The 13,119-nt window shown below is 35.1% G+C and overlaps 1 protein-coding gene across 1 annotated transcript in view; it reads left to right on the top strand.

Annotated features, from left to right (window-relative positions):
- The first annotated feature begins 4,822 nt into the window (after positions 1-4,822).
- The window catches only part of LOC142343132 (mitochondrial carnitine/acylcarnitine carrier protein-like), a 9,822-nt gene continuing 1,525 nt past the window's right edge, over positions 4,823-13,119 (top strand). The window contains 2 exon segments of the mRNA XM_075394819.1: positions 4,823-5,128; positions 6,107-6,247. Coding sequence (XP_075250934.1) covers positions 4,859-5,128; positions 6,107-6,247 — 411 coding nt within the window. The 5' untranslated portion in view covers positions 4,823-4,858.

The raw sequence follows: 13,119 nt of genomic DNA, 5'->3' as shown, positions 1-13,119 counted from the left end.
CATAAAGCAGATTCTGATTATTTTAAAATGAAAAGAGCCTTTAAGAAATTTTGCAGAAAACACAAAATGATGCATGAAATGGATCGCAAAAGTTTCATAATTAGAAAAGCGGAATCGGAAAGGCGAGAATTTTGGAAAACTCTGAAATCGAAAAAAAATTGAAAAAAAAAAGTATCCGGAATTACAATTCCAGTTTGGGAATCATAGTTCGAAGGTTATTTAAAGCTGACGGCGAAATATCGGATGAACCTTTAGATGAGCAAACCTTAGGAAACCACGATTATTGTTTTTCAATCTGGAAATATACCAGACATTTGAATGATCCAATAACACTGGAGGAAATTACCGAGGAAGCTTCAAAGTAATAAGCTGGTAAAGCAGCGGGCCCAGATGGAATAACCAACACTAGTGTTAAATTAGGTTTTCGGCAAATGCAAAGACACCTATACCATTTATTTAACCTCTGCTTTGCGGAGCATAGTGTACCCCGAATTCGGAAGTTATCATATATCAAACCACTGTACAAAGGCAAAGGGAGCAAAACAGAACCAAGTTCCTACAGAGGCATTAGCTTGTTATGTTGCATGTAGAAGTTGTTCACGGGTATCCTTTACAAGCGTTTGCGAAGAGGGGTCGAGCGAAATCAAATTTTACCACAAAACCAATATGGTTTCAGACGCAAACTGTCAACAATCGACGCAGTTTGTCACTTGAAAAGAGCAATCAAGCATAACATCAGCTGCTCTGGCAAATACTATGCCTGCTTCATTGACTACGAAAAAGCTTTCGATTTCCTAAATACTGCTGCTTACAAAACTGATAAATATGGGGCTCCACGAAAGCATGCTACACACAATACAATCAGTGCTAAAATGCAATTTCCAGCGGATTCTTGATGGAGAATTCTTGTTCAACGAGATTGAACAGAAAACAGGAGTTGCACAAGGAGACAAACTCTCACCACTCTGATTTAGTTTATTCATAGCTGACTTATATTTTGAGTTGAAATGCAATGGTCTAGATGTTATATTTTACGCTGATGACCTAGTACTTGGGAGCCACAGCCAATGCCAACTACAACAAAAATTGAAAAATCTGAACACGTATTGTGGCAGGAATTATTTGAAAATTAATGTAAACAAGACAAAATGCATAAAATACCGTTTAGCTGATGTTGAAAAATTCTATATATCGAAAAGAGAAGTTGAATTTACTAACACCTTCTGTTATGTAGGTGAAATTTTTTTCCAGCACTTTATCTCCGAGTCATTATCTAAAGCATCTAATGAACAAAGCCTATCAGTCAGTAGCTTCAATAAAACAAAAAATAAATCTGTATAAACTCAACTTCAACTCAGCACAACAACTCTTCAATTCAATTGTTTTTCCAGTCTCAACTTTTGAATTAGAGATGTACGTTGATGAACTTTGTGAAATAGATCTAAAACAACATTACCGGAAAACTGAAGCCGATTTTTGAAAAAGTTTAGCGGAGTAAGCAAGTACACCTCAACCACAACGCTTTTAAACAAATTGATGTTTCATGATATATACGGATTAAAAGACTGCCCGTCAATACACAGGAGAATAATTGCCAAGTTCTATGACAATGGATTGCACAATAATTTTTGTTGTATGGAAGATTGTTACCAATGGAAGGAAAACCTATGTGTGTGCAGATTTTGCGAAAGAACTCTTTTATCAGCAGAACATATTCTTTATTGTAGTCACCTCTTAAACTTGACTTCTTTTCAAAAGTTCTATAAACTCTTAAACCCTTAAACAATTAAATTTAATGCTTATTTCTGAATCTGTAAATAGTTTGGACAAATTGTCAGTGTGATCGGATGCTTAATTCAATCTTCTTCTTAAATATTAGGACAAAAATCAGCTTTGATCTCCTGAGGAGTTCCATCCTCTGCATTCTGTAATATCCGTGCACTGTCAACGGTTACGGTTTGGGTTGGATGTTATTCCTAAGCACTTTAAACCTCGGAGTTACTGAGGAAAATTTTCCAAGTTTCAGACTTGAGTTTAATGGAGCAAATGTAAAAGTTCAATCAGTTTAATACAAAATTAGATCTATTGCTTGTAAATATTAGAAGATTTGTGAAGATGAGAGATGTAAAGCAATTAAAGAGAGGCAGCTCGATTGTTTAAGGTTTAGGTTTTAATATGTTCTTTGGTTTCAGTCCTATCAATGGTTAATTAATCTTAGGTTATTTTTACCCATTTTCGTTAATCTCCGTGGGATTTTCTCATAGTTATTTTCTACCGCATGGGTCCCTGTTAGTTAAACTAACAGATAACAGGTTTACCTGCTTGACGAATCCCGTCATGAACAAAAATTCCTTGACGTGTCCCGTCAAGATTAAATTCTATGATGATAGGATATAAAATTTTGTAAGTGTGATTATAACCGTAAATAATTTCAAAAATTCGATGTTACTTTAACTCATTTCTTAGAATTATAGTCAAAGACAAGTTTATATACTTTGTAAACGATTTCATTTAATTTTTTAAACCTGACGATGAACGCAATGTTCGAAAACGTTCGTTTTAGTTAATCAATTTCAGTTTTAATTGACAATTACTTCTCTGCATCTTTTTTCATTTCATTTCAATACTTTTCATTTTATTGATAGATTTAAACAATACGAAATGCTTCATGAAGACGTAGTGCTGGGAGGGCACTTGACCAGCCAAAATTCACCCAGTGTTGGGGAGGGGCTTTTCTTAATTTACCTTTCATTTATCCTAGTGTTAAATGTCTGCAAGTTTGCCCGACATAGGTGGATTCACATCCACTACAATTGGTTTCATAAACCAAGTTGGACTTTAAATTCCGATCAAAAGTAGATTTTAGTGCAGGCAGGCATGATCTCAATTTTCTGGTTGTAAAAACAATCATAATAGGACAATGTTCTTGTTTGTATCTTTTCTTTCAGCTTTAAACTCAGATTGCCGCGGAATTGCAGAAAAAACAAATGATTATCTAAATTTTGGCTGCTTTTGCCCTTTCTGTTTCGAGATGAATCGGTAGCCACTTGTTTCTTCCGGACTGTGAGCAGCGTTTCCAGGGTTTTGTTAACGATCATTCCCAACCAGCCTTCTGGGTATTGGTTTTTCTTCCAAACTTATGTTAAATCTTGCTATCGGTATCTAGCTAGCTAGCTGGATGTTTTACTATTGCTTGTTACCAAGCCCTCAGAATTTCATAAATTCAGTTGTTAATTTAGAGGTCAATTAAAAGAAATTCAATTTAGCTGTTGATACTGCCACAATCCAATTGGTTCAAGCAGCAACACTCCAGCACTGGGAGATGCCACAGTAGATATGCCATAGGAGATGCCACACTGGGAGATGCCACAGTAGATATAATAAAACTGAATTTTCGCAGATGTGCACCGCTTCAGCATAAGAAAAGTGTGATTCAAGGGGCGGTTCACAGGGTTTTTAAGGCAACCTCTAATTGGTTGGTCTTCGATCAGGCTCCTGAAAAGAACAGAACTTGCTACACCAAAAATCAATATCCAGAGGAATGGTCTTCAAAAATAGTGAATCAGACTCTAGAAAAGATAATAGGTGGCGGTAAAGACCAATTAAGAACAACACCAAAAAAGCATCAAAAAAGCAAGACAAAATCTATTGATAAGCCAACTATTTTTCTACAATACAGAGGCAACCTTACTCAAAACTTTGCAAGCAAACTGAAGAAACTCTGCGAATTGCAAGTAGTTTTTACAACGCGGAAATTAAGATCGTGCCTCCCCACCCTGAAATCATCTTTCGACAGAGACCTGAAATCCCACGTGGTATATGAGATTAAATGTAATGGATGCGGATCCATCTAGGTTGGGCAAACAAGCGGGCATGTTACCACAAGGATAACAGAACATCAAAAGAAGGATTCACAGGTGGGTCAACATCTGGTTGAGTGTCGTGGCGCCACGAATGACCTTGAATGGAAAATTCTGTACGCCTGTCGGACAGTAGAAAAACTAATGATTATCGAAGCCATATATATCAGCAAGCTGAAGCCGGCACTAAACACACGCGATGAATATAGGGGGAGGGAACTCACGCTAAATATTAGTTCAAATCATAATTTTGACTAGATGAGATTACATAGGGCAAAAAACATTTTGTGCATGACAAAACGAAATTTGCAAAACCTCCACAAGAGGGATACTTATGGTTAGGGCAAATTCGGAATAACCCTAAAAATACAAGAGCATGGCCAAAATCGAAAAATCCGGAATAGGAATGTTTTTAAATAAATTGATAACAGAAGTAAATATGAGTTGTAAATAGGCTAAATTTTGTATATAGGGAAAAATTTTCGATTGATTTTGTAGAATAGTTCCTAGAATGGTTTTAATTGTCGTCTCAGACAAATGTAAATACATATTCATTTTATCTTTTAACAATTTGTAAAACAGTTTTAACCTGACGATGAACGTAAAGTTCGAAAACGTTTGTTTTAAATATTGGAAGTAATTTTAATTTGACAAATTGGTTTCCTTTACATCTTCATTTCCTTCGAATAAAGGAAATAAGTCTTCCTAAGAACGAGTTTGTTGAAAATTATCACAGTAGCTGTTTTATTTTTTCGCGTTTCAAACTAATTGCAAATCATTATAAACTTTGTTGGGATATTTTATCAAATGCCAAAATATCCAAGTTCGTTCTTCATTCAGTGGTAGACTTTCTAGATTGAGTACATGATTAAGAAAGATACGATAAAATTTTGGGCATGCATTGCGTTAATTGTTCTCATTGTATAGCTCAGCTAGGATATCGGTCGGTCGTCAATTTTTAATGGCAAAACAGTATTATTTGCTTTTCAAGTTAGACAATGTCGGCGGGAACGGTGAGTCCTCTTAAGGACTTCCTAGCCGGGGGTTTCGGAGGAGTGTGTCTGGTTATGTCTGGCCACCCTTTCGACACAATCAAAGTGAGACTTCAGACTAGCAATCAGTACACTGGAATGCTGGACTGTGTCCGCCAGATCTATGTAAAAGAGGGGCCAAAGGGATACTTTAAAGGGATGCTGGCTCCTGTAATGGGAGTGGCGCCCATGTATGCACTGTGTTTCCTAGGATTCAGCCATGGAATGAGGATACAAGTGAGAAAGTTTATTCTTACTTTTCCAACGTTGAAACAAAGTCAAAAGTAAACAAAGCCAAAGTCCCACGAAGACTTGCTCTAGATAAAATACTTGCACTCGAAAATGAAATCCACCTAAATAGTCGAGATGATCAGGAAAAATTTGAATCGGATATTTTTAGCACTCAACAGTTCAGCGAAATTCAAAAATACTCCAGATCAATCCAAAAGTGACCATCTTTTCCCATGTGGATTTTGTCCCTCCCCATGTTCTCTTCACTGTCTGCGTTGATCCATTCCGAAGGGGGGTAGAATTCCATGACCCGATGCTTGAGTTTTTGCAATGGTGCTATAACAATATTATGTAATCTGAACTCGAAGGGCATTTTTGCCCAGTTGTAGTATGCGAATAAGGGGTTATAATTGAGTCAGTATTGGTTTGAGGGTGCATTTCGGCGAACCATATCGTTTTCCTAATCCTGGGTTCTGGGGATTGTTCCAAGGCCGATTGATGACAGAAGGATTTAGAATTGTTACTCCGGGGTGTCACTGCATTGGGGAAGCGTAGGTTGTCCTGTCTAATAGGTTTGGAGTTTTTCGCGAACCATCGAGATGGTTCGGACCAACGAATTGGTAATTTTTTGGTTGAGAGGACGTGTTGTTCTCTGCGTTGTGGCATATTTGATGGTTAGGGTGGTCGGACTGGTGGGGGTGCATCGATAGCGGAGCATGAGGTATGTCATTTGATGGTTAGGTTCATTAGCTGGTCTGTTTATTTGGAAACACGCAATGTTTTTGCGTGTTACATCCGAGGTTGTTAAGGCTACCATCGGTTGACCCCCTCCCCCCCCGCGCTCAGCTCACCCCCTCCCTAATGCTAGCATCCCCAAGACCCCGCTGGCTACTACCAAAGCCAAGTGCTCGATGTCGTTTGACTACAAGCTTTCTGCTCTGTATATTTATTTGCCTACAGCTTATGTGAAGTTCGATTATTTAGGGTTATGATAAGCCGGCAACTACGAGTCCTGTGGGGCTGTTCATGGCTGGAGCTCTTGCTGGTTTCTACACCACTGCTATTATGGCACCTGGAGAGAGAATAAAGTGCCTCCTTCAAATCCAGGGAGCATCTTCCGTTAAGGTTTGATGAGAATAGCTAGAGATATTACGTTATCGTGTCAAAATCTAAAATTCGTGACAAAATTGAATAATTGCTCTCGAACGAAGTTTGAAGCAGTTATTGTAAACCTGAGTAGCGGCTATTATTGGGGACATCGTGGTTTTTACAATCCAAGAATTGGATTGTATTGTCTTTTTTGAATCGAAGAGGAGTATTGGTGGAGCGTCTTTTTATCCATAATTTTTTGGAGTGTATTTAAAATAGGATCTAAAAGGCAATGCCGCACGTAAAAACTAAGCGTTTAGGTCAAACGGTTAACGAATTGAAGAGAGAGTGATTTTCGTTCATATCGCGTTTTTGAGAGAGCGAGAAAATCAGCTGTGAAAAATTTTTTGCTAAGCGAGCGAAGTATTTTGATCACTAGCGGCTTTTTCGAAGCAGCTTTTTTTAATTTTTACTTTACTTTTTCGGGGAAAATGGTTTTCCTAAACCATCATCTAAAAGTGTTATTATACGATTGGGAGTCTTTTAAAGCATTTCAATCACATATGAGTGTTTTTATGCAATCTTGAGCTATTTTTGTGATTTCGCCGTTTTAGCTTCTTTAACGGTTTTTGTATTATTTTATCATGTTTTAGTGACTGGTATTACGTAATTGGTAAAAATGAGCTTCTATGTTTGTTTTAGTGACCTTTTGACATCGACAATGTCAGTTTAAGTTTGTTTTAAAATACTTAAATAAATAGGCTTAATTTAAAGATGAAGTTTTCTGTTTTTTTTTTCAAGATTTTTGACTTGTTCTTCCGGCTATTTTTGTGACTTTCAGAATAATTCTTCAATGTTTGATTTTTAACTTAAAGTTGCTGACCGGTTTATTCTTGTTAAGACTTCTTAAGTCCAAACAATTAAAGGTTTGATAGCACATATTTTTTTATAAAAATTATTTAATAATTGCTGTTTTTGTAAATTATGGTTCCTGCTCACGTTTTTTGTGTTTTACAGTGCGTTTGGGTGTCGCGTATGTGCTCAATAAATCAAACAGCAACTGCTTCTTGAGGAGCGTTGGGAACAGTTTATTAAGACTTTGCAGTTTTCAGCGAAGTTTATTTGAAAATTTTTTTACTGATTTTCTAGGTTTTGTTCTATAACTTTTTATTTTTGCTCTGAATCTGCTCCAGGGTTTGATAATAAGTTACTGCATAGTTTCTAGAGGTACTGTTTTGGTTTTCAATGTTTTAATAACACTAAATTTAGCAATTTGTTGATTTAATTTAATTTTTGTCAATATTTTGAAAATTATTATGATGTTCCAAATTTATCGATCTTTATGAGCCAGTGAAACTTTAAGGTTTTCAATAGGGATACTGGATAGTACCTGGAGACAATGAAATTGTTCTGAGGATGTTAATATCAGGAAGTTTAGCAGGATTTTTAAATTTGCAATTGTTATTAAATTTTTCTGTGTGTAACGATCTTTACTGGCCATCGAAGTCTCATAGACAAAAAATGGTTTTGAACATTTTGTTCTGCGAAATTTGGAAACTTTCTTTGAATTTACCACTTATCATTTTTATTTCTCGAGTTTATCTACCTTTAGTGGATAAGAAATATTTCAAGGCTTGTGCGTGAGTTAATGAATATATTGAATTGTATCTTATTTGGCCTTCAGGGTAAAAGCTTCAAGAGTTTTAACTTTGATTATTTTTTAAGTAATGCCAAGCGTATATGCCCTAATTCTTGAGAATCAGAGTCGAGTTTTTGATTTCGAATATTAATTTTGAAAAAGCTCTATTGTTCTATACTATTTAATTTTATTCTATATAATATTTATTCTATCGTTTGATAGTCAATTTTTGAGCTAAGTTAATTTACGCCAGACAAGTGATCATACAGAATGCCCTAATTCTTGAGTATCTGAGTCTTGAGTTTTTGATTGCGAATATTAATTTTGAAAAAGCTCTATTAGGGTTTTTTACTTACAGTGCGTATGTGTCTCATAAAAGTACCGTCCGAAAATGGATTTAAAAAATAACATAGCCGACAGATTGCGGGAAAATAGACACAGTAGACGCTTGTGTCCGTCACTGGAACTAAAACAACTAAAGAAATATGATACAGATTGACCACCAGTCTTTTAATAGACCACTAGACTTTTGTGTTAGATTCGTACTGTCATTTTGTGAGACGAATACACTCTGTAAGGAAAAACCCTAATAGAGCTTTTTCAAAGTTAATATTGGAATTCAAAAACTCAAGACTCTGATACTCAAGAAAACAAAAGTATAGTGCTCTATTAAAGGACTGGTGGTCAATCTGTATCTTATTTCTTCAGTTGTTTCAATTCCAGTGAAGGACACAAGCGTCTATTGCGGCTATTTTCCGGCAATCTGCCGGCTATATTATTTTCTTGTCCATTTTATTGAAGTGTGTTTTGAAGCAGAAAGTGAAACGCGGAAAGTATTTGGAGTAGCTTGAGTGTTGAACAAAATTGGATAGCTGAGTAGAAAGAGAGGTTTTTGTTCATATCATTTGATACCACGTGAGATTTAATTTTGATACTGTATTTATTTAAGGCTTGTTTTGACAGTGGTGTGAAGGTTTCTGCTAATTACTATAAGTTTTATGCTAGTTTGGAGGTTTTCAACTATTTTGATTTTTTTTGGTCGACTTTTAGCACTTGGGTATGAAACATTTTTTGTCGAAATCAGAAATTTTAAATTGTGACATTTGTCGTATCATTGTCCCTATGTTGACTCACCTGTTGTTTTGCGAGCATTTTAATACTCTGGTCTTATAGAGTATAATAGTGTTCTAAAGAGATCTTTTCTTTCTTTGTCGGTTTTTTCGCGGCAGCGAGAAGTCAATTCAGAGTTGTGATCGTTTATCACACTAGTGTAGAAAAGGGAGCGATAAAGCGTGATTTTTTGTAACTTAATTTTTTTCAGGTGCGGCACTTCAATTTCTGTTTTCAGTCTTTCCTCTCTTGAGTGCATTTATTATGATACTCATGTTCTAATTGCGCCGATTTGCCTTTGCTCGATTTCATCAACAGACAGCTAATGCTTTCTATTACTTTTGACGCTATTTGTTATCAAATATTAGTCAATATTCCGATTTCTTATTTTTGGCTTGTCTATTGTCTTATTTGTGTTGTTATTATTTCTGTTATCTTTTCTTTTCATTCCATTAATAACAGGTCTCCTTTGCTTCTAATGAATCATACATGAACGTCATTAACGGTTCGAGTTCATGGCTGAGGGTTTTCATGACACTATTTTTTCTCAAACATCTTAACGTATTTCGGAGTTTTGGGAGTTGATTTCACTTCTTGTTTTCTTATTGTTTCTGCTCAATAGGAAAAGGTATGATAGGTTGCTGAAAAGGAATATTTCAATCCGTTGAACTGCTTCGCTATATAGCTAATGCTTTCTATGACTTTGACACTAATTGTTTTCATAAAATAATATTGAGTTCTGCGAGTTTTTTATGCTCACTTTGTTGTCTTTCCCTTAGTCTGCTTATTGACAGATGGCATCTTTTACTAAATAAATTTGGTCATTTTAATTAATTGTTTCAAATGATAGATAATACTTTCTACGTTGTTTGTTTTCAAAATATTTTAAATTCTCACTTTTGCTGTTATTTGTTGTACTTATTGCTCGCATCACTTAATCTCATTGATGATTTGTCTAATCGGTTGCCAGTGAGGATTTAGTTAATTTGGAAATTTTTTTTTCAATGCGTAGAGTTTTTAGGGTTTTAAGAGTTTTTATGCTCATCTTGTCATTTCCCTTAGCCTCACTAATAAAGGTCTCTTCTGTTGCTAAGAAAGGTTACTCAATTGAATTAATTATGTCATTTAATAGGTATTGCTTTTTACGCTCAAAAATGATGAATTTTGCTGGTGTTTGTTTTACTTATTGCTGTCGTATCACGTAATCTCATTGATGTCGTCTAATCGGTTGCCATTGAAGATTTAGTTAATCTAGAACTTTTTTCATTGCGTAGCTGTTGTCATTTTATCTTCACATAACTTCATATTTCATCACATAAAACGGAAAACAAATTAGTTATAAAGCCTAAGATATAATATTGGCATGAATTGCATCTATGGTCTATCTGAAAAATGGCTGCATACAACGGTTGATACTGACTTATGAACCCCAACAATTTCAACTAGTTTTTCGCGATGACAGTGAGATAACAGAGAGGCTAGGGAGTTTTAATTGTTCCTCGAAGTGGTAACCCAAAGCTACGCACAGATCTGGTTTTCAAAAATACTCTTTTTGATACTTTCCATAGAAACTTGCCACCAAAAAACTTGGGTTTTTTTTAACATTTAAGTTTTTTGGTGGCAAGTTTCTATGGAAAGTATCAAAAAGAGTATTTTTGAAAACCAGATCTGTGCGTAGCTTTGGGTTACCACTTCGAGGAACAATTAAAATTCCCTAGCCTCTCTGTTATCTCACTGTCATCGCGAAAAACTAGTTGAAATTGTTGGGGTTCATAAGTCAGTATCAACCGTTGTATGCAGCCAATTTTCAGATAGACCATAGATGCAATTCATGCCAATATTATATCTTAGGCTTTATAACTAATTTGTTTTCCGTTTTATGTGATGAAATATGAAGTTTTATGTGAAGATAAAATGACAACAGCTACGCAATGAAAAAAGTTCTAGATTAACTAAATCTTCAATGGCAACCGATTAGACGACATCTATGAGATTACGTGATACGACAGCAAAAAGTAAAACAAACACTAGCAAAATTCATCATTTTTGAGCGTAAAAAGCAATACCTATTAAATGACATAATTAATTCAATTGAGTAACCTTTCTTAGCAACAGAAGAGACCTTTTTTAATGAGGCTAAGGGAAATGACAAGATGAGCATTTTCATATAACCCAAATAAACTTCATTTTCTTTAGCAATCTGCTAGATCAATTGATAAAGATTTTACGGATATCCAAAACACAGAATTTTTGATGGGCTACTACAAATCTTTTGGAAAACAGATATATGCAGAATTTACAAACAATCATTCAACCTTACGATCTAAATGTGACTAATAATGAGCAAGCATCTGGAATGAAGAATTGCTCCCTTATGGATTACATTATTATCGATGCACACGACTCCGCCTTTTATAGCGGAATGTCTATTTCACCGATACAAACCAATAATTTTGCTCAATAGTACTCGCGATGAAACTATGTAAGAGCAAAAAAATTATAAAACAAGTTATTGATATGAACTGCAGTCCAAGTTTTCAGAGAATCCAAACAAAAAAACTGGTACGCATTTTAAAGATTTCATTTCCAGATAAAGCGATGCGCGCATTTGAAAGAGCTTGAACTGTAAATACTATTATATGCCCCACTTAAAACAATTTTCATATTCAATTTTACCTCGGTAATTCGTTTCTTTCCAAAAACGAGGAAGGAAGATTTGCTAATGAATTAATATGGCAATTCAGTGGATGAGTTTTAAAAGACAAAATGTGCTGGGTATGAGAAAGCTCAACCTCAAAGAGTGAAATGGAATGTGATCAATGAAGTAAGAAACTCCTAGAAATGACCAAAGCTGCGCGCTTTAAAAAACTTTCAATGGTCTTCCTTTGGGTCCCTCTAGAGGACGAAATGCAGCTGACGAACTAGCCGAGCGTGTTTGTTCTCTTGTGAAGGAATTAATAAAAATGGATTTTCCCTGCTTCAGTTTAAAAGAGCTGACATTACTCTATTTTTAAAAAGACGACCTTGGTGATCCTCTAATCTATTGCCAATTTCTTTAACACCAGCGGTAGCAAAAGTTTTCTCTTTACTTAATGAACAACGAATTGTGGAATATGTATAAGAGTTTCAAATCAGAATTTATTTCCCGAAAAATGTTTTCTAAAGCATATGCGTTTGTCAGTTTTACTGAAAAAGTTAGAACAAAAAAGAGGGGAAAATAAAGAAGCTGCGTTTGTATATCTATCAAAGGCTTTTGAATCCATCATGATTTTCGTTATCAGCTCAAAGCTATCTTTCAAACAGAACACATTGAGTGACAATAATGTTAATTCAGGTTGTATTGAACTGGCTCAAGTTGTTAGGCAGTGAACAGTATGTCCTTTTTTGTTCATTCTATGTCAATGATCTCAGCGTTTTTTGTGGAACAAAACATTACTTAGATGTCTCATTCCTGTGCGAGCTGTGACGATAAAGTGTCCAAGAGCAAAGACGAAGAGAGCTTGAGATGACCATGTAAAAGAGCATACTGTTTTTAATTTTGCCTAAAAATCAATCCGGAAAAACTGAAATTTTTTTGGTAATTCTAATCCTAAAGACGAAACGACATTATAAACGACGGCGCAGAACAAATAATAAATTCAATGACAAAAATCAAATATCTCGGTGTTTTTTGAACAATGAATTCCATTTTCAATAACGGAATATTGTTTTGTCAAAAATGGTCTAGGGCAATAAATGCATGTATACAAAGAAACCTAATTCCGACTGTATATAAAAAATCATTTTGAATATTTTTGTTCTCAGTCATGTTAAATATTCTTCTGTTCTAGTTAGAGCTATTAATTAGAGTCTCATAACTGTTGAAAAGCAACTAAATTACTCCAAGAAATCTTGTTTCAATTGACCAAAGTATACTTAGGTTGTAAAATCAAACTGGGTATACCACTAATTTTTACTACTAATTGAACATAGAGTTGCCACTTACTGTCATAACAACCTGAAGAAAATTAAGACTGCATTCTCGTGCTGTGCTATGAACTTACCACCTGCAAGTTTTTACATACATAAGTGAACACATTGCAATTTGCTTAGGAACAGTAGTATGGGAAAAGCCAAAGAAAGATTCTCAAGCACAATGCTCTTCCAAGAAATTATCTAT

This window comes from Convolutriloba macropyga, chromosome 7 (assembly GCF_964194025.1).
Source record: "Convolutriloba macropyga chromosome 7, txConMacr16.3, whole genome shotgun sequence".
In the NCBI taxonomy this organism is placed as follows: domain Eukaryota; kingdom Metazoa; phylum Xenacoelomorpha; order Acoela; family Convolutidae; genus Convolutriloba; species Convolutriloba macropyga.
This window is presented reverse-complemented; position numbering and strand designations above follow the sequence as displayed.